The 21,627-nt window shown below is 37.8% G+C and overlaps 1 protein-coding gene across 1 annotated transcript in view; it reads left to right on the top strand.

The window, feature by feature from the left end:
• Kcnh5 (potassium channel, voltage gated eag related subfamily H, member 5) overlaps positions 1 to 21,627 on the top strand; it is a 275,839-nt gene that overhangs the window by 39,238 nt on the left and 214,974 nt on the right. Inside the window, exons 5-6 of the mRNA XM_013013844.1 lie at positions 6,467 to 6,582; positions 8,151 to 8,543. Coding sequence (XP_012869298.1) covers positions 6,467 to 6,582; positions 8,151 to 8,543 — 509 coding nt within the window. The remainder of the gene's footprint in view (positions 1 to 6,466; positions 6,583 to 8,150; positions 8,544 to 21,627) is intronic.

The following is a 21,627-nucleotide window of genomic DNA, read 5'->3' on the forward strand; positions in this document are numbered from 1 at the left end:
TTCCCCCTTCCCTTCCTTCTTCCCTGCCTTTCCCTTCCCCTTCTTTCTTTCTTCTCTTCTTCTTCCCTCCTTCTCTTTCTTCTCCTTTTTTCACTTCTCCTTTTCCTTCCTCTTTTGTGCTTCTGGAGATCAAACCCAGGGCTGTGAGTGTTTACTAGCTGCACTCTGAGCCCTCTTTGTTTTTGAGATGGGTTCTTGCTTTACTTGGGCCTTTACTTTAGGACCTTGTGCTCTTGGCTCACCTTCTTTGCTCATGGCTGGCTTTCTACCACTTGAGTCACATGCCTATAGTCCAGCAATTTGCTGGTTTACTAAAGACATAATCCCATAGACTTTTCTATCCTCTGTTTTCAGCTTCCTAAGTAGCTAGGATTATAGGCATGAGCTACCAGTTGTACAGTTCATTGCTAACTTTTGACTAGGCTGGCTTTAAATTTATAATCTTCCTCTCTTTACCTCCTGAGTAGCTGGGATTATAGTCTTGTACCAGAATGGCAGGCTTTTTACCTTCTTTTTTTTTTTTTTGTCGATCAAGGGGCTTGAACTCCGAGCCTGGGCACTGTCCCTGAGCTCTTTAGCTAAAGGCAAGCACTCTACCACTTGAGTGACAGCGCCACTTCCAGTTTTCTGGTGATTAATCGGAGCTTAAGTCTCATGGACTTTCCTTGCCTGGACTGGCTTTGAACCATGACCCTCAAATCTCAACCTCCTGAATAGCTAGGTCTTCTTATCCACTTAAATGAAAAAGAAACAGTGATTGGAGCAAGTGTCCATTTCCTTTGAAGAGATGTCAAATTGGTTGGTTAGGTCGCCACTCACCTTCTGCTTAAATTATATTTTTTAACTAATAATCTCAGACATGGTTGAAAGATTTGAAAAAATGGATTGTTTGAATTTTATTTCTGAATTATCTCTGAGATAGTAACTATAGCATGTAACATCAACCAAATAATTTGATACATCTATTATTATAAATCTCATGAGCACCAAAATTAATTCTGAATTGATTTTTTGTTTTCACCCTTAAACTGGGAGTCAGTGGATGATATTAATAATACCTTTGAATTATACCATAATGGATGATAGCAGAAAATCATGAAAGAATAGCCCTTTCCATGAGTAGTTCCTTAATGCCAGGAACTTTGTATTCATTATTGCTCATTCCTATAATTTTGAAAATTAGCGTAATCATCTCCATGCTGCCATTGAAGAGCCTGTCATTCAGCATCTCCCTGATTTAACATCCTATGTTCTTTCAATTGCACTATACTGCCTCCTCTCCTCCAGGAGGAATTTCTTACTGAAATTTAGCTACCTCAATCCCCTGTATTCCTGTTTCCCTATAAAAATTACACACAGGTTGAGAATGCTCATTCTGATATAGAGTTGTACTGTTCTGAACCAAAGAAACTTACCCACAGTAAGTCTCAACGTGGTCAGAATATTCTTGTTATCTGTTGCTGTTCAGATAATCAGTCAATGGTATTTGATACTTTATTTAGGCTGATACAGAAGGAGAGAGTTCCAGCCCAGAAATCGATTCTGTTGGTTATGTGTTCTAAAATAGATGGCCCAAATTTCTCTGCCCATTTATACTTTACAGTATTTTGAAACAGACTCTTTCCACACTGCCAGGATAATTACAGTGTGAAATATCCAGTGCCAAATAGTTATGGCACCTTCTTGCCAATAATTGAGATTAAAAAAAATTCTTGTAGAATTACAGCAAAGGAAAAAAAAAAGACACTTTCCTCCTGTGAGAACCAATGGTTTGCTTTTTGAAGAGAAGCAGTCTATGATGGATGAGTAATTCTACCATGTCATCTCTTTGGCCAAGAGCATGATTGTTTACCTAAGCTTTTTTTCCCTTATAGATTAAAAATCTTACGTTGCAGTCTAATAGATTGATTTAACTGCCTCTGTGACTTCCTTTTACTTTTAAGATTAGGCAGACTATGACAGAGAGGTTAATTGCAACCCAATAGAGCTAAACTAATGTTTTATTAAGAAGTAGTTGGCATCCTGGGCTTTTAGGAGAACAAATGTTCTGATGGTGCCATGAACAACTACAGAGCAAGTATTAGGCTTACAGTCTTTCGGCTCCCTGTTCATCTTACCCCATATCGACCACATCTAAGCAGTGCCAGCAGACGGTGCTGAATAAGCATCTCTACCAGTTCAGTTTCTCTAAAGGTGAGATCAGTAAATGTATCTCTGGGAAAAGTTAGAACTGCTGATGTATGTTTCTTCTGCTTTATCTTCTTCTTCTTTTGCTGACCTAGACAGTGTAGCTTCTCACTTACTTTTTCCCCCCAAGTTTTATTGTAAAACGAGGCAAGATCAAATGAACTCATTTGGCTAATGACACAGGCAATTACAGATGCCTTCAAGACCACAGTGCTAGGTAGAGGGAAATTCTGTGTGGCTTTGTTAATAAAAGTGAAAATCTAGAAACTTCTTCAGTGTGCACGAGCAAAACATATACAGGATTAAGAAGGAATAATGAAGCTACACCCTGATGGCACAAGCCTGTAATTTTAGCTACTCAAGAGGCTGAGGTCTGATGATCTTGGTTTAAAGCCAGCCCAGGCAGAAAAGCCCTGGAGATCTGATCTCTATCTGGTTCAGTACTGAAAAGCCAGAAGTGGAGCTGTGGCTCAAGTGGTAGGATGCTGGCCTTGAGGAAGAAAGCTGAGGGACAGGACTAACTCAGAGTATACCGATTGAAATCAGTATAAAGCAGAGAAAGTAAATCAGATAAGGCAATTGTATTTAAAATTTTTTCTTTCTGTAATTCTTCAATATTCTTCTATATTTTTTATCTATAGAAAATTTTTTTACCTATGAATTTTTTTTTTGGTTGGTCATGGGGCTTGAACTCTGGGCCTGGGCGCTGTCCCTCAGCTCTTCAGCTCAAGGCTAGTGCTCTACAACTTGAGCCACAGTACCACTTCCAGTTTTCTGGTGGTTTATTGGAGATAAGTGTCTCATGGACTTTCCTGCCTGGGCTGGCTTTGAACTTCGATCCTCAGATCTCAGCCTCCTGAGTAGCTAGGATTACAGGCGTGAGCCACCGGCGCCTGGCTTACCTATACATGTTTTACTTTTACTGCTTACTTTTTTCTTTAGGAAGCGCAAGTAAGGTAAAGGGGTGAGATATTCTTTGATTTTTTTCAATTGTGATCATTACACATTATATATAGGACATTACATGTTTTGATAAAATATGCATACACAAATAGTTTTTATTATCTGTAAGTAGTTGTACAATTGTAAGTATAATTTATCTTGATCAATGCACATATTTGAATGAGCTTTTTTTGTTTTTTTTTTGATCGGTCGTGGGGCTTGAACTCTGGGCCTAGGCGCTGTCCCTCAGCTCTTCAGCTCAAGGTGAGCACTCTACCATTTGAGCCACAACGCCACTTCCGGTTTTCTTTCTTTCTTTCTTTTTTTATTGTGAGAATACCATACAGAGGAGTTACAATTACATGGGCAAGATAATGAGTACATTTCTTATCAAGCATTGTTGCCTCCTCCTTGTTTTCCCTTCCCATACTCCCCCCACTTCCGGTTTTCTAGTGGTTTACGGCCTTTCCTGCTGGGGCTGGCTTTGAACCTCTATCCTCAGATCTCAGCCTCTTGAGTAACTAGGATTACAGGCGTGAGCCACCAGTGCCCAGCTTGAATGAGCTTTTGGAGATATTTCAATTAGGAACTTTACATGGTGGCATATAGTACATTTTTCAATAGAAACTATGAGGATGACAGTAAGTTTTCATTGTCATGTTTCTGCTCCCTCTTGTATTTCTTTCCTGACATGGTATTATGGAAGGAGAGAGCATATGACATTTGGTGATGTGTATTCTTCTTTGAACCAGCAAATGGATGACATTAAGATTCCCTTTTATTTATTTCTATGCAGATTCTAGACAAATTTCATTGCATACACAGAATGAAAATTATTTTCTCATTTAATCCAACTCAGGTATACAAAGGTACAACATGATCTGTGTTAGAAATAGAAGCCTTCAGTAAGTAACAGTAACAGACTTGAAAGTTTCTAGAAATAGTCTATACAATTAGAACATTCAGGTGATTTAAGACAGGGAAATTATTGTCAGGGAATATTTTAATACATTGATAGCTAATATAGATACTGTCATTTGAGGACACCATTACCATTTCAACCCAATATAGCAGCACTAGCAACACAGTGTAAGGCTTAGTTTCAATCTGATTGCAAAATTACAAATCAATTAATGAATTGCTTACTTCTCTATGACCTATTTGATGTGAGGCTCTGCACCAAGTCATTGTGTTATGTAACAGCAGCCACAGTGTTACAAAGGACAAGGGGGAACCAATGCAACAGCGATATACACAAGACGATATGTTGGAAATGATCTGTACAGCTTGTGGGAGGGCTAGAGGGAGGGAAAATAGGAGAAAATTGAGGGAAGGGGTAACAAGGTTGACAAGTAATGTACTCATTACCTTACTTACGTACCTGAAACCCCTCTGTAATCACCTTCACAATAAAAAATTAAAAAAATGTGAAAACATGGGACCATGGGAATCATGAGGTGTGCAAGATGTATTCTTTACTTAATTTGCAAAAGCCTGCGTTGGTATGAATAAACATCAAGAGATGGATACACTGTAAATCTTTGGTATCAGAAAGACAATGATCCACCCAGGATATATGTTGTTATCTTGAAAGCTTCCAGGTTGCGCTGAATGGGCTGACACAGACAATGAGTGTGTTCATATTTGTGCTTTCCACAGTCAATGGTGTGGATGTGGTCTTTAGGATAATGCTACCTTGCTCATGTGGTAACACATCAAAAGATGATATATTCCTTGACATTTTAAGGATAGCTAGAAGGAGGCAACTTAATAGGAGAGATATTTGTTGATAAATTATAATGTATAAGGCTTGGAAATGATTGGACATACATGTGTTTGTGTACATGAATGAGTGTGTTGACAAACAGAAATATCATGAAGTGAGTTACCAAGATCAGGGATACTTGGAAGATGCAGGGCTTGGTTTGGGAGAAGAGAATGGTGAGATCAATGTTTGAAGATGCCAAGTGTCAGATGTCTCTGTAAAACCTCTTGGTAAAGGGGGTGGCCAATAGCAAATAGCCATGTGGCTCTGGTGCTCAGACCAAAAATCTAGGTTGACGATGGAGATTGTGTGCTGTGTTTTTCAACTGATACTGAGTGTTTAGTGAGCTCATGCAATCTCTGCTGCCTTTTTTCTCTCCAGCACATTATAGAGAGAAAGCTTTGGGGCTGCATGTAATTCCCCAAAAGTAATATTTTTCATTCTAATCACGAGGATGATATGCATTAATAAAGAAAAAGGAATAACCTTCCATCAGTGTATGTCATTTTACTTCTTTCCCACCCTAAAGGAGTGGAACTGGAGGGGGAAATGCAAAGCTTCAATTAAATCAGGATTAGACTAGAGTAATAACAACATACACTGCCACCTGCATTGTGTGGTTTGATGGATATTAAGGTGGCAAATCCTGGATTTCTTTCTTCATCTTTTATCATATCATCTGAAATTTCATTATTCTATAAGAATGATTTCTTTGGATGAATTGGAGCTCTCATTTTAAGGAGTTGTTTAACAAATACCTGTAACAGGTAATACTAGAGAAGTTATCAAATAGTTTTAGTGAATTCTATACTAGACTAGAGCTTTTGAGCTTCCTAGAAAAAGGAGAGTAGAGACAGGGCTGGAATGTGGTTAGTTTTGTTCTATTTGTTCACATCTCATTGACATTTCTTGGAAATTAATGATTTTAATAATGGCAATTTGAGATCCCAAAAGAAATTTCTTTCCCATTAAATTCACATTCATTTCTCCCAGAAGCTCATGCTCTTTTGGAAAACATTATTAAAATTCTAGATATTCTAAACATAACTTTTAGATAGCACTGCAGTTGTTAATAAGAGAGAAATAACAATTATCTGTGTTATGGGGAAGATGGGATGTGAACCATAATACTTGAGATGGGTTGAGATTGCCTTTTTTTTTTAAAATGTGTGTATATCTGCACACAGATAGACAGCAGGGTTGTTTTTATTTGGCTAATACCTGCTTCTATAATGAATTGTATAGCAATAATAAAGTCTGTTACAATAGAAATAGCATTGGTTTGAAACAGTAGAAGCATATTTTAAAAAATTTATGTATTAGTCTATGACAAGTAACCCTGGCCATTCAAGTGGCTTTGCCATCTCCACAGGTCTTATTCATTATTTTATAACCACATGTCAAATTTGTGCTAGTATCTATGTAGTATTAAAATGCCTTTAGATGGACCCTTTTCATTTGTTCTGGATGTTATATGGTTGCCGAGATCCTTTTAAGTATTAGCAAGAATGCCATTTTCTTTTTCCGTTACGTGTGAAAAACTGAGACTATCTTTCCTTATCTGTTCGTGAGGTTGGACAAAATTTGCTCGGTTGACACGGGCGCTGACGAATAGCCGGAGTGTTTTACAGCAGCTCACACCAATGAATAAAACGGAGGTGGTCCATAAGCATTCCAGATTAGCTGAAGTAAGTATGAGGCTGACTTTGCTCCCCAAGATGGTGGTGTTGGTTGCATTTTATTTTGCCCCAAACGATGAATATAATTATTTCTAGTTATTATATTAAAATACTTAGCTTGTAATTTCTCCTTGTAGGGGTCCCAAATATTCTTAAAAAAATTCTCTCCGAGATGCTCACCACATCTTAGTAAGTCTTATGAAATTGTGGAGTTTAATTTGTTCAAATGGGATAGGGAATTAATGTATCCCCAAATTTATGTATATGGCAAACACTTATTGAGGGCCTATTCTGTGCTTAGCTCTACAAAGGATATAAAGGTGAGTAAGAGATGATCCTGTCATCAAGGAGTAAAAGAAAAGACAACACTAATACAAGAATGTTAACACTATGACAGCATTCAGTGAGAGTACCTGCAGTAGCAGTAGCAGACACTTTCACTGTTCTGCCCATCTGATTTTTTCCTTTGGTCTTGTTTCCCTCCCTCCTTCCCTCCTTCCCTCCCTCCCTCCCTTCCTTCCTGCCTTCCTTCCTTCCTGCCTTCTTTCCTTCCCGACTTGAAACTACGATCCTCAGATTGTACTCAGTCTTCTGAGTAGCTAGCATTACAGGGATGAACCACTGATGTCTGGATTGCTTTGTCTTTTGATTATTGTTATTGTTTAATCACTCATCCCTAATTTGTAAGCCTGATTCTGATGTGAAACTGCTTTCTGTCAGGTCTTAGGTTTCATTTTAGAGAACATGGAGAAATAATCACACTGTCAACAAAGATTTAATCTGTGATCCTGAAGTTTGTATTCTTTGAATTTCTAAAAACATAACCAAAAGAAGCACCAAGTATGCATCAAACACTCATATAATTTGCTCAAGTTAAAGTATCTGCTTTTGCCATGAAATTTGAGGCATAATCTCTGTTTTTGGCAATGTGAATTTTGTTCTGTGTCCCACCTAGGTTCCTAAGGGTAGAGCTGATCCCCAGTTTCAAAGACTCTAGTCTCCATTAATTTTCCATATGCATTGGCTGGTTGACTTCAGCCAGGTCATGTTTGTGCAGAATGGAGATAAACATGCACACCCCTGCCTTGTGAGAGGGTCTGACAGAGGGTCTGCTCCCAGATCTCCATCACAGAAGAATGTGTCTAATGGAACAAAAGCACAATGGAGCTGGGTGCTCGTGGCTCACGCCTGTGAATCAATCTAGCTACTCTGGTGGCTGATGTCAGGATCATGATTTGAAGCCACCCTGGGCAGGAAAGTTTGTGGGACTCTTATCCTCCAATAAACTTACCCCCCCCCCCAAAAAAAAGCTAGAATTGGAGCTGTGGCTCAAGTGGTAGAGTACTAGCCTTAAGCAAAAAAGCCCAGGAATTCGCTGACAGATCAACTTTCATAGAATGACTGGACTTGCTATGACTTCCATTAAACAAACTTTAGGGCACTCCCAAGGAAAGAAATGAAACTACAAAGTGTTTTTGACCAGGCAATCAAGAATCAAGACACATAGGCTGTTCTTTGACTGAATTCATTAGGAACTACACCCATCTGCCCAAATCATTTCTTCTTTTTTCTTTTAGGTTCTTCAGCTGGGATCTGATATCCTTCCTCAGTATAAGCAAGAAGCGCCAAAGACGCCACCACACATCATTTTACACTATTGTGCTTTTAAAACGACTTGGGATTGGGTGATTTTAATCCTGACTTTCTACACGGCCATTATGGTTCCTTACAACGTTTCTTTCAAAACAAAGCAGAACAATATAGCCTGGCTGGTGCTGGACAGCGTGGTGGACGTTATTTTTCTTGTTGATATCGTCTTAAATTTTCATACGACTTTTGTGGGGCCTGGTGGAGAGGTCATTTCAGACCCTAAACTCATACGGATGAACTATCTGAAAACCTGGTTTGTGATCGACCTGCTGTCTTGTTTACCTTATGATATCATCAATGCCTTTGAAAATGTGGACGAGGTAAGTTGTGGTTGTTTTGAGTACTGTGAATTGTGTGCTTTGAAAACATCTGGATTAAAGGATCCCATACATGTGACGCAAACATTGTTTGAGCTTCTACTTTCAACCTTTATCTTACTTAAACACTTTCCATAAGTTGTATTTACTTACCTTAATTTTTGACCATTATATTTACTTTTTTTTTTTGCCAGTCATGAGAGCAGCAAGGCTAGTGTTCTACAACTTGAGCTTCTGCAAAATTTCTGGCTTTTTCAGTGATTAATTGGAGAGTTTCATGGACTTTCCTGCCTGGGCTGGCTTTGAACCACGATCCTCAGATCCCAACCTCCTGATAGCTAGGATTACAGCCATGAGCCGCCAGTACCTGGCTATATTTACTTTTGTTGAGTTATTTATTTATTTTTAAATTTTATTTTCAAGGTGATGTACAGAGGAGTTACATAAGTAAGGTAGTGAGTACATTTCTTGTTGAACTTGTTACCCACTCCCTCATTTTTCTCCCATTTTCCCTCCCTTTGCAAGTTGTACTGATTAGTTCCAACATATTTTCTTGCGAGTATCACTGTTGTATTGGTTCCCCCTTTGTCCTTTGTCTCACCATTTTTTTGTTCCCCTTCCCTTTCCTAATTCAGATAAATATATATGTACAATACCCAGGGTACCAAAATCAAATACAGCGACAACAGGGTCAGACGGGGGTGGGGGTGGGGGATACAAAAGAAACAAGAAATCACATAGTACATTTAAAACAACAACAAAGAAAAACCTCTTGTGTCTTGGAGTTCAGTTTGCTTAGCATCATCTTATAGGGTCATATGTACATAGCTGTTGAGCTATTCTGTTTATCTGCTAGGGCTATCCTAGACATATACTGATTATTACAAATGAGGGAAACCATAGGCCCTATGTTTCTTTGGGTCTGTCTTACTTCACTTAATATGTTTTTTTCCCATTTCTTTACAAATAGGGTGTATCATTCTTTTTGATGGAAGCATAGAATTCCATTGTGTGTGTATATGTATATATGTGATATATTATATATATATAATACATATATATATCACAGTTTCTTGATCTGTTCATCTATTGAGGGGCATCTGGATTGGTTCCAAATCTTAGCTATGGTGAATAATGCTACGATGAACATAGTTGTGCTGGTAGCTTTTATCCATCTCTCACCCATGATTTCTGGTTGAAAATTCTAATTGGTAGTACAGTCACTCTGGTTGAAGGGGATGGTGGAGAAAATGGAAGACTGGATACATGGCCAATATTGTAGTCAAATGAGTTAATGGAAAAGGTAGCAATTTTTAAACTAGATGTAGGTAGATCTTTGCTTCCTACTTCAGATGCACCCAGACTAAACTTAACATGAAAATGAAAAGACTTTCATAATTTTGTCATTTCAATTTTTACTTTTGTCTGAATTCCTTTGTGGATTGAAATTGGTTTCTGATGTCTGGTTTAATTTAAGGTTATGGTCATAGAGTATTCTGTGTAATTGGAGCTATTTATGATGTGTAATATCTGTGTGTGTGTGTGTGTGTGTGTGTGTGTGTGTGTGTGTGTGTGTATGCTAGTATCAACGTTTGAACTCAGAGCCTGGGTGCTGTTCCTGAGCTAGCTTTTTTGCTTAAGGCTCTACCATATGAGCCACAGCTCTACTTTCAGCTTTTGTTGGTTAATTGGAGATAAGAGTCTCACAGACTTTCCTGCTCCAGCTGGCTTTGAACTTCAGACTTCAGCCTCCTGAGTAGCTAGGATTACAGTCAGGAGGTACCAGCACCCAGCAATGATAACATCTTAAAAGACCATTTCACTCACAGCTTTTTTAAAAGTCTCTAACTATGATTTACAAGTTGCTACACCAAGCTAATAGAATCCAACCTGTAATTTCAAATAATTTAATATAAGTGAATCATATAGAATCTGTCATTAAGATGTTTTCATAATAATAATGTTACTAAGTTGATTTTTCCTAAGCATTCTGCTGTGTGCCCATTAAGATTGTTAAGATGAAATAAAACAATCCTTGCATTGTTGTTATTGCTTCTCTGTGTGTGATAGGAGGTAGATGGAAAATTTCCTTTGTGATTCTTTTCTACCAAAATTCTGCAGTGGGTCAACAACAAGGCTATTAATATTTACTTCTCCAAAAATAAAGTGGAGACATTGTATTTGATACTATTCACATAATTTTCAAAAAATATGGGAAAAAACATAATAGTTTTCTAGTTTTTATTTCTTTGTGCCAGTACTGGGGCTTGAACTCAGGACCTGGGCACTGACCTTTACTTTTTTTGCTCAAGGCTGGTGCTCTATCACTTGAGCCATAACACACTTCTGGCTTTTTGGTTAATAGGAGATAAGATTCTCATGGACTTTCCTTCCCTAGCTGGCTTCAAGACAGGATTCTCAGAGCTCAGACTTCTGAGTAGTTAGGATTCCAGGAGTGAGGTATTGACACTTGCTTCATTTTCTAACTTTAAATTATACTTTTAAAGGCACAGTTGATTCTTTTAAATGACCATCTGGAGAAGGTTAAAAGAAGTTCTTTGATCATACGTCAAAGGGACTAGAAGCAGTATTTTACTTACTACCTGGGTTATTATTTCCTTGTACCAGTCCTGGGGCTTGAACTCAGGGCCTGAGCGCTGTCCCTCAGCTCTTCAGCTCAAGGCTGGTACTCTACCACTTGAGCCACAGCACCACTTCTGGCTTTTTTTTTAATGCTTATGTGGTGCAGAGGAATCGAACCCAGGGCCTCAGGCATGCAAGGCAAGCGCTCTACCACTGGGCCACCTTCCCAGCCCCTTGGGTTATTATTTCATTAACATGAGTTTGGTTATTTAGAACATAGGCATACTGATTTTAATAAAAATAATCCATATAAGTGGATTCTAAAGGAATTGATCTATTAGAAGTAGAGTAGACTGGTGGTTACTAGGGGTTAGGCTGAGTGGAGGAGGGCTCAGAAGATGTGAATCATAGGATACAAAATTTTAGTTAGCAAGAATAGGTTCAAGAGGTTCATTGTGCAACATGGTAAATGTAATTGCCAATATATTGTAATTCTTCAAAAATTCTGAAAGAGTGAATGGATGTTAAGAGACTAGGAATTTCTTAGTTACCTGCATATTACTATAAAGAAACACCCAACTCAAGCTACTTAAGAAATGAGTTTATTTTGCTTCCTTTTCTATGTACTTATAAATGTCACCATCAGATTCTCTGCTCATTACATTGTGTGAGAATATTTTTTTAACGTCATATTCTTAAATAGCGTTCTTCTCCTTCTGCCTTGGTTGTTCAGCCAGCTATGCTATCCTAAGTTAGAGGTAGTTTCCATTCCAATGATGCTTTTCATGAAACTCGAAGCCATCGTCATTTCTGTTTATTTACATGTGGCCTGCTTTCTCTTTCCAGAAATCTTATGTTATCTTCTCTGTCCCCAGGCTTGGAGTTTTTCTGATGATTTAGCTTAGTTTTGGGTCCTTTACATTCATTCTGATGGCTAGTGACTGAGTTGTTCTTTGTTCTATTCAGTCTGAAAAACCCTGTCTTCCATCCTGATATTTTTTCTTGTGCTCATTTTCTCTACCCCTTCCTATTCTCCTCCATTTTTTCTCTTACTAAATAAAGCTCCTTGTATTTGTGTTCTACCCTCTGGATTGGTTCTCAAATTTCCTTTTCTATCTTTTTTTGACCACTTTTTAATTCTTAATCTTTGGGCTAAAAGATTTTGTTGACATTGTTTTCTAATATTCTCTGTCCTAGATAGCAGTTTTTTCTTGCTACTAACACAGCTTAATTAGTTCTTGTGTAGTTAGTGCATATTTGGTATGTATATTTCTCTTTTTTTCCATTTCTGTGATTCTGGATTATTATTTTCTATGTATATTTTATAGAGAGTAGACAAGAGTCTGAGGGTCTCTTTAAACTGTTCAGTATATTCTATTTATATTTGTGGTGATTTATTACATTTTTCATTTACTTAGAACATCATAGTTTTCCTTTTAGATTGCTTTTTGTTTCCCTTTCTGTTTCTTCTCTTTCTGTTTTGCCTTGAATGAGCATTCTTTCATTTACTACTTTAGAAGTTTTTCTTAAAATTGATTACTCTTTTTATGGCTTTACTTATTTTTATTTTTATTCATTCATTTAATTAAAATTTTTTGTGCCATTGTTGGGGCTTGAACTCAGAGACTTGTCCACTTATTTAACTGTTTTGCTCAAGGCTGGCACTCTACCATTTGAGCCCACCTCTGCTTCTGGCTTTTTGTTGGCTAACTGGCGATAAGGCTATATCTGCCTGGCTGGCTTTGAACTGTGATCGTCAGATTTTAGCCTCCAGAGTAGCTAGGATTATAGGTCGGAGCACCTGGAACTCAGCGACTACATTTAAACATCAGTGTTTGGATTAAATTCAAAAAGCCTAGAAGTTTGACAAGAAATGTACTTACTTATGTAACTGTAGCCCCTCTATATATTACCTTGATGATAAAAAATAGCACAAAACAATAAAAGCCTAGAAAGTTATTTTACCTTCTCCCTAAGTAAAAAGGACCTCTATTAATTTTCTGTCTTTAACCTTATTATTGTGTTATGTTGGTTTCACATTATTTTTAGTCTTCCATTTTAATTGTGGCTTTGAGGAGAGTATCCTGGGTCCCAAGTTTGCTAGGCAACACTCTACCACTGAGCAGATAGCCTGCATTCTTTTAATTATTATTGTTTAATTCAGTTGTCAATTCTATTTTTATCCATGCTGATCAGTTTCCTTGCTCACACTGTCTTTCTTTGCATACCCAAGGTCTTCTTTCTGAGTCACTTTGATAGCTCTTTACTATCATGACATAGCATCCAGACTTTTCAGGAAACTTCCCGCATCATTTCCAAGCATTACCAATGGATACCTTCACACAGTTCATCTTCACTTATGCCCATGCAGACACATTTTCTTTCTTTTGTTTTTTTGGGTCCAGTCGTGTGGCCTGAACCCTAGGCCTGGGCGCTGTCCCTCAGCTCTTCAGCTCAAGGCTAGTGCTCTACCACTTGAGCCACAGTGCCACTTCAGGCCTTTTTCTTTTTGCTTATTTGGTGCTGAGGAATCGAACCCAGGGCCTCATGCATGCAAGGCAAGCGCTCTACCACTGAGCCACCTCCCCAGCCCCCAGACACATTTTCATTACACGAATTTTCCTTTATTCCTTTCTACTCACAAGCACTATCTAGTTGTTGGATTATCCCCATTCATTTACCTTATATCTTGTCTTGGATGTGTTTTCTTGTGAGTGGTCACTCTAGCTCTCAGTTTTCAGTTGCTAGAAGGGGGGATGAATACTTGTCATATCACATCACAAAGGGGGTAATAAAATGCAATGTGAGAAGAGACTGATGAGGATTATGTGTAGAAGTCTGTGAGACTGATAAGTTATTATTATTGCATTTGTATTAATTTCACTTGTATAATTTGAGTATAAATCTTATGAAGATGATGAATGAATCTTCCAGCTCTGTGATATTCCTTCATGGTGTTTAATACCATCTGGTGACTTCATGCCACAGAGCGATGTAGATGAAGCTTGGTTTCAGCAAAGTCTACAATGACATAAGAATCAAGTTCACTATGATCCACTGCACTCATGGTGACTGGGGAATAAGAAGGAACATGGGTCTGAAAATTACAATTCAATCCTCTAATAGGAGCAGGATGACTTGGAGGATTTCATATCACTATGTTCATGATCTCTGACATGATTCTTGGAAGATAATTTGATTTCCTAGGATCTCATGAACTGGGCAGGTAATTTTTTCTTAAAGAAAAAATGTGAGGCAGAAAAGAGAGAATATGTTTCAGAAAACTTATGGTCTGAAACGAAGGAATACACATTTTCTAGACATCATACACAGGAGAAGAGGTACTCTCATATAGAATTCAAAGAATGGAATTGAGCTCTTTAGTAATGTGTGTTTGGATCAGCTTTAGGGGAGTCTAAGGAGCTTTGTTTCGGGGCACTTGGGGTGGGTTGGGGCTGAACCATAGATCAGGGAGCACTGGGTAGCTAGAGATAACATCTTGGTGAATAGCATAGAAAGATATAGGAAACAGAGGGAATGATGATGATGATGATGATGATGATGATGATGGTGATGATTGCTTTCACTACTACAAGGTGAACTATAGTTTACTTGAGGGCTCATTCTCTTATCAATGCTGAGTGTTGACAATGCATGAGGATGTGTATTCACTATTACAGTATCACACAGATTAATTTGACTGCTCTAATAATTCTCCAATGCTGTTTATTTATCCATTCTTTCTGCTAACCCCCATCAACCTGTCTCCATTGCTTTACCTTCTCCAAGGATTGTTGAGTACAACTTAGTCAACTAGTTGGCAGGCATTTTGTATGACTTCTTGCACTTAATAATAGGTGTTTAAGGTTCTTTCATGGGTATTTTGCAGTACTAGGATTTGAGCTCAGGACCTTGTGCTTGCTAGGCAGGTTTCCTACCATGCTTATGGCTTTTTTGAGCTTTAGGTATTTTTGAGGTAGAATCATGTGTTTTGGCCAGCCCCAATCACAATCCTCTTACCCATGGACTCTTACGTAGCTGGGATCACAAGTGTGTGCTACAATGCCTAGCTTCTTGGTTGAGTTGCAGTCTCACTAATGTTTTGCCCAGTCTCACTAACTCTGGCTTTGAAATATTGTCTTCATCTATCAAGTACCTGGCATTATAGGCTTGAACCATCATACAAGGCACATTTATTTTTAGCCTTTATCTACCACAGTTTATGTTCCCATTTAGAGGTGTCCACATTTTGCCAATTATGAACAGAGCTTCTATACGCATTTGTGTGTAGATCTAGTTGTGGAGATATATTTCAAACACATTTGGATAAATGCCAAACAGTGAAGTTGCTCCATCATCTTATAGTATACATGTGCTCAGCTCTGTTAGAAAGTAGCAAGCTATCTTTCACAGTGGTTATACCACTCTGCATTCTTGTCGCCACGTGCACACGAGAGTTTCAGCTATACATCTTTGCTGATGTTTGGTGGTGTTAGTTGGTTTGGAGTTTGGCCATTTTTGCAGGTCTGTTGTGACATAAACATTTTACTTTGTAGTTCCTGAAGCAGACAGTGATGCCAAGTGTCTTTTCAGATGCTTATTGTCAGATGAATGGATTTGTTGGTATGCTGTCTTTTCACTCTTTAATCCATTTGTCTATTAGGTCATTTATACCTGTTGAGTTTTAAGAGTTTTTGTGTGTATTTTGATTGACAGTTCTGCATCTGGTAGGACTTTTACAAATGTTTTATCTCAGTTGGTGGCATCCTCATTTTCTTGGCAGTATCTTTCATGAAATATTTCTTCACTCATGGATTCTGCCTCTGGTGTTATATCTAAGATGTGATCATAACCATAGTCACATTGTTATAGTTTGGATATGCATTGTTTCCTCATGCAAAAACTCATGCAGAAATTTAATCTCCATTATGAGATTTTAAGAGACGTGGTTAGGTGGGACATCAGAAGCTATTAGGGCTCTGACTTTATTAATAGATTAATCTATGATCAATCCATGATTAATTAATCAATTCATAATTAATTGATTAAATTTTTATTGTTATTATAAAGGTGATGTACAGCAGAGTTACATAAGTCAAGTAAAGAGCGCATTGCTTTTTGGACAGTGTCATCTCCATGATTAATTAATTAATGGGTACATGGGTGCTATAAAATCTGATGTGAGTTGGTTTCCTATTAATGTACACACCAGTGTATAGTTCTAGCTCTAATATGAGGGCTGAGGGGGCATGGGTCTCAAGGTTCTGAAGTCATGATAGAGCTAGTACCTCCTAGCCCTCTCCCATCATATTTCAGTTTTCTCTGGAGAAACATGGGGCACCAGAAGCATAGCTCTGTGGACTGCTCAATGCATTTCTGTAGGGCCAACTCCTGTGGAAGTCCTATCTACTGCTGCCTACTGTGGTTCCTGAGCCAAGACTACTGAACATGGTCCGTGGCAGTATCATGAGTTGGAATGTTGAACTAGTCAGCACTGCAGATACAGATGTGGATTTGACCCTCCATTTTCTGGTGTACATTCTTCTGGAAAATGCTAGTTTTCTTTTTATTTATATATTTGAGACAAGGTCTCTCTGGGCATCCCCGACTGGCTTTGAATTTACAATACTCTTGCCTCCATCTCCGGGATCATAGGCATGAATCATCACACCCACATCAACATGTTAGTTTTCACTCTGATTATTTGTGTTTCACTGTGTTATCAGCATCAGTAAAAGTGAACGGGCTCCAGTTAGTTTTACATCTGTATACAGAATCACACTGAGTTAGCAACTGCTTTTCTCTAAAGCCTTTGAGGTTTTACAATTGTAATTTTCTTAGCCACTGTTCATTCTAGATCTCATGAAGAGGTCTAGATTACAGGAATCTGGGTAACAATGACCATAATTACAAATTCCTAGACTAGTTAAATTTTATACTCCAGCTATCCTGCTAGAATTTAGAAACTATTCTACTTCTTGTATTCAATATTGAAATCTAACAATTAAGTTTTACAATAGCATATCTACTTAATGACAGAGTTGCTTTACTTGGCAAAGAAAGCAATTACTTTTGGAAATGTAACAGTCTCCTTGTAATAAGATCTTTTATCAAGTAGGGTAAATTTATATTGCTGGTGTTGATCACCAGCTTAATTGTTGTATTTCTGCTCAGTGGTGGAACAAATGACTATTTATTTAAGTTGACTTTTGAGATGATGGTGGTACATTTAGAAAGATGTGGGGTTTGCCTCAGAAGGATTTACTTTTTCTTCTCAGTTGTCCTTTAAATGTAAAAAAGTTGACTTCATTTATCAATGTACGCAAAAAACATACATTGAGCCACTTAATTCTAAATAATGGGAATCTAAGTGAATAAGCACACAAATCCTCTCTGTTTTCATGGAACTGTCAAAGAGAAATTGTACCAGACATTGTTAAGAACAGCAAGACGGACATTATTCAATCTATTGTGCAAGTAATTCTTGTTGTTTATACCCTTGATAATTGCTGTTTTGACTAGGGTAAGAATGGAATCTTAGTGCCATTTTAAAAAATGTTTTTTATTGTAAAAATAGTGTACAAAGGGGTTACAATTACATGAGTGAGGTAATGAGTACATTTCCTATTGAGCATTGTTACCTCCTCCTTTGTTTTCCCCCTACTATCCTTTACCTCCCCACCTTCCCATCTCTCCCCTCCCCAACATAAGCTATGTACATATGACCATATAAGATTATGTTAAGTGAAATCAACCCCAAGAAAAGGACACAACTTGTTTTTTCTTTCTTGCTACTGTTTTTAATGTATCTAAAATGTACTATGTGATTTTTTTTTTGTTTCTCTCGTATGTTCTTCCCCCATGGTATAACCCCTGTTTTCACTGTATTTGATGTTATTGCCCTGCAACAGGGGATAAACCATAGGGGAAAAGCACACACACAAAAAAGAAATCACATAGTACTTTGAGAACAATAACAACAACAACAACACAGTCTATTAGCCAGGCTGGGAAGGTGGCTCAGTGGTAGAATGCTTGCCTTAGATGCATGAGGCCCTGGGTTCAATTCCTCAGCACCACATAAATAGAAAAAGCCAAAAGTGGCACTGTGGCTCAAGTGGTAGAGTACTAGCCTTGAGCTGAAGAGCTGAGGGGCAGCACCCAGGCCAGAGTTCAGGCCACACGACTGACCAGAAAAAAAAAATCTATTAGCCATTTATTTTTCTTGGAGAGCTATGTGTGCAATTTGTTTGCCCATTTATTAACTGGATTATTTGTTCTTTTGCTCTTTAATTTTTTTTTTGTTCTCTTGGTATATGTTGGATATTAACTTTTTTATATGTTGAAGATTTCCCCAAATTCCAAGGATTGTCCTTCAGTCATGCTAATTTTTTGTTCTCTTCCTCTCTCTTACACTCCTTTCCTTCTTTCCTGTTTTCTCCATGCCCCTATTGGGCTTTGAACTTAGAACCTCATACTTGAAGATGCTCTACTAGTTGAGTCATGCCTTTGTCACAGCTTTTTGATCTTTATTTTAGAGTCGATTTCATAGACTTTTCTTTTCTGGGATTTCCTTGAACCAAGATCATCATAGCCTTTTGAGTAGCTAGGATTACAGGCATGAGCCACTAGTGCCTGGATTGATAATTGTTTCTTTGAATGTGTAGAAACGTGTGTGTGTGTGTGTGTGTGTCTGTGTGTGTGTGTGTGTCTGTGTCTGTGTCTGTGTGTCTGAGTGTGTGTGTAAGTGTGCACGCACCATGCCAATACTGGGATTTGGGGCAGTTGTTTTGATATTCTCCTTTTCAACTCCAAATATGCATCTTTTCCCTCCTTCTTTGCTCAAATTAACAAGGTTTTCTTTTTTAATCAATCTTTAATGTTTATTTTTTCAGAGGATTATATTTTTTTAAAAAAACTTACTTTGTACTTAAAAAAAATTGGTCTCCATTTTGGTGCTGGTTTAGTAGATATGTTTTCCTTTAGCTTTTCTTTATTATGAACAGTTTTTATTTCTCCCTCAGTTTTGAAGGATTGGTTGGCTGGGCTAATTTAGTTTGAAAGTTGTTATTTTTGAGTGCTTGAATTATGGCCTTCTGTGCCCTCCTTTCATTTTAGCTTTGTCGAGAAATCTACTGTTATTCTAATGGGTTTACCATTGCATCTCATCTATCTTTGCAGCTTTCAATATTTTTTCTTCAGTAGATATATTAAATGTCTTTAACTATGCTATGCCTGTGGTGTTTCTTCTTTGGTCTTGCTTGTTTGTTGTTTTGTATGCTTCTTCTATCAGGATGACCCTTCCCCCGGTTCCCCTACCCCCCTTCAGACTGGGCAAGTTTTCTATTATTTTATTAAATAGATTCTTATTGCCTTTAGTTGTATAGTTCTTCTTGTATGTCTATGATTAATATTCATAGGCTTTATCTTTTGATAGAATCCAAGAGGTCTTGTCAATTCCATTCTTACCTTCTTGGTGTTTGTTTCAGTATCTTTACTTAATTTCTGTGCATTGTCTTCTACCTTTCTTTTACCCAAAATTTCAACTTGTTCTATTCATTAGGCTTTCAATTCAGTTTTTTTGTTGATTTGTTTTGTTCTTTTAAAAATAATCTATCAATCACTTTGTTTCTAGAGTTTGTTTTATTTTTAAGATCTCTGGATCTTTATTTAATTCATCTCTAATGTCCTTCTTTATTTCAATTCATTGTTTGATTTTTCTAGTTGTTTGCGTGCTCTTTGAGTTCATTCAGCTGTTTAAACATCATTTTTATTTCATTAATCATTTTTGTCATTGTGTGATTAAAGTTATTGTTTGAACTTTCTTCCTCTCCACTGTTAACTTGATTCTCTTAATATAGATTTGTTGGTTTCAGGGAGACATGTTTAGTTCATAGGATTTATGCATCTGGGACAAGTTTTGATGGAGATTTCCATCTCCTGTGTAAAAAGACTTTGGAGGAAAGGAAGGGAAGGAGAAGCAGAACTAATAAGTAAATGGAAAAGGATAAATGGCCTATGCTAAAACATAAAAAGTAAATGGCCTACCAGGAATTGATCATCATGTCTGTAATCCTAGCTACTCAGGAGGCTGAGCTCTGAGGATTGTGTGTGGTTCAAAGCAGACTCTGGCAAGAAAGTCTGTGAAACTCTTAGCTCCAATAAAATACCCTCAAAAAGCCAAAAGTGGAACTATGGCTTACGTGATAGAGTGCTAACCTTGAGCAGAAACCAAGCAGAGAGGAGTGCCCAGGGCTTGAGTTCAAATCCCAGGACCAGCACACACATATACAAAACATAAATGGCCTCTCTCAGATAGATATACAGAAAAAAAATCCATACAGCTGAATGAATAGAAAAATGAAAGCAAACCAAAACAGCAACACACTGACATAAAACAAATTATAATAAATTATTCTAGTGTATGTATACACTTCTCTGTGTATGCAGGAGGCTGTGGAAATCACATGCTTTAGATGTCTTCCTCAGGGTCTGGCACATAGAACCAGGAGGCAGGTCCTGGACAATGAGTATCTCATAGACCTCTGACTTGGACATTCTTTGTGTCCTGGCCTTAGAGTGACAGGATTCTCTCCTGGCTGGAGAGTGTGGATCACTCCCATTCCACACCTTCAGGGTCCCAGCTGCGTTTGGAGAGATTAAACTTAATCTTGCTGAAACAATTCTGGAGAGCTTGGTCTATGTTTTTAAGTTGTCTGTATTTGCTTAGTGATCCTTTTCAATTCAGGTTCCTCTCCCCAACCCCCATAGAGACTGGGAAACAGGAAAGCATAGCCCCTAAATCCTTGGTAGAGCAAGGGGTTATAAACCTCCCAATAGTTTTATGGGATCAGAGACATCTTAAGGACTAGAGAAAGAAATCGTAATGGAAAGTGTTCTAAGGTAAATGATGTGAGAGTAAGTCAGGGGCCTAGAGTTGGGAAGAGGCCTGAATGATCAGATTAAAGTCCTCTGGATATCAGAGTTTATACAGCACTGTGAGAAAAAAGAGTGGAAAATTTAAATACACACCCAGAAATGCATACACACATCACCATACCTGGCTGTAGGTGCTCACATTGGCTGTGATTGTTGGTATGTGTTTAGATCAGTATACCAATAAAATACAACTGGCTTTGGTTACTTTTACATTTGTATACATATTACACTGAGTTATAAAGAGCCTTTTTCTACATATACTTTCAAATAGTGATGCTATCTATAAGAATAATACAGAACAATACACAGCAATAGTTTATAGATAATTACTAGAATGACTAGAAGTTGAACCATGCAAGTAAGAACTCATGTAGTAGGCTTAAATGTTGATGTTAAGTTGAGATTTCTTCTCAGCTGTAAAGAAATCAGATTCTTGTGACCTCAAGCAATGTATGATGTAATGTAAGAAGGGACAGCTTGCAGGACATAGGAAAAGTACCTGAGAACCTATTATGTAGTCTGGGACTAAGATGGCTAAGGAGACCTTGGTTCTGGATATAGCCAA

Source organism: Dipodomys ordii, unplaced genomic scaffold (genome assembly GCF_000151885.1).
Source record: "Dipodomys ordii isolate 6190 unplaced genomic scaffold, Dord_2.0 Scaffold2, whole genome shotgun sequence".
In the NCBI taxonomy this organism is placed as follows: Eukaryota; Metazoa; Chordata; class Mammalia; order Rodentia; family Heteromyidae; genus Dipodomys; species Dipodomys ordii.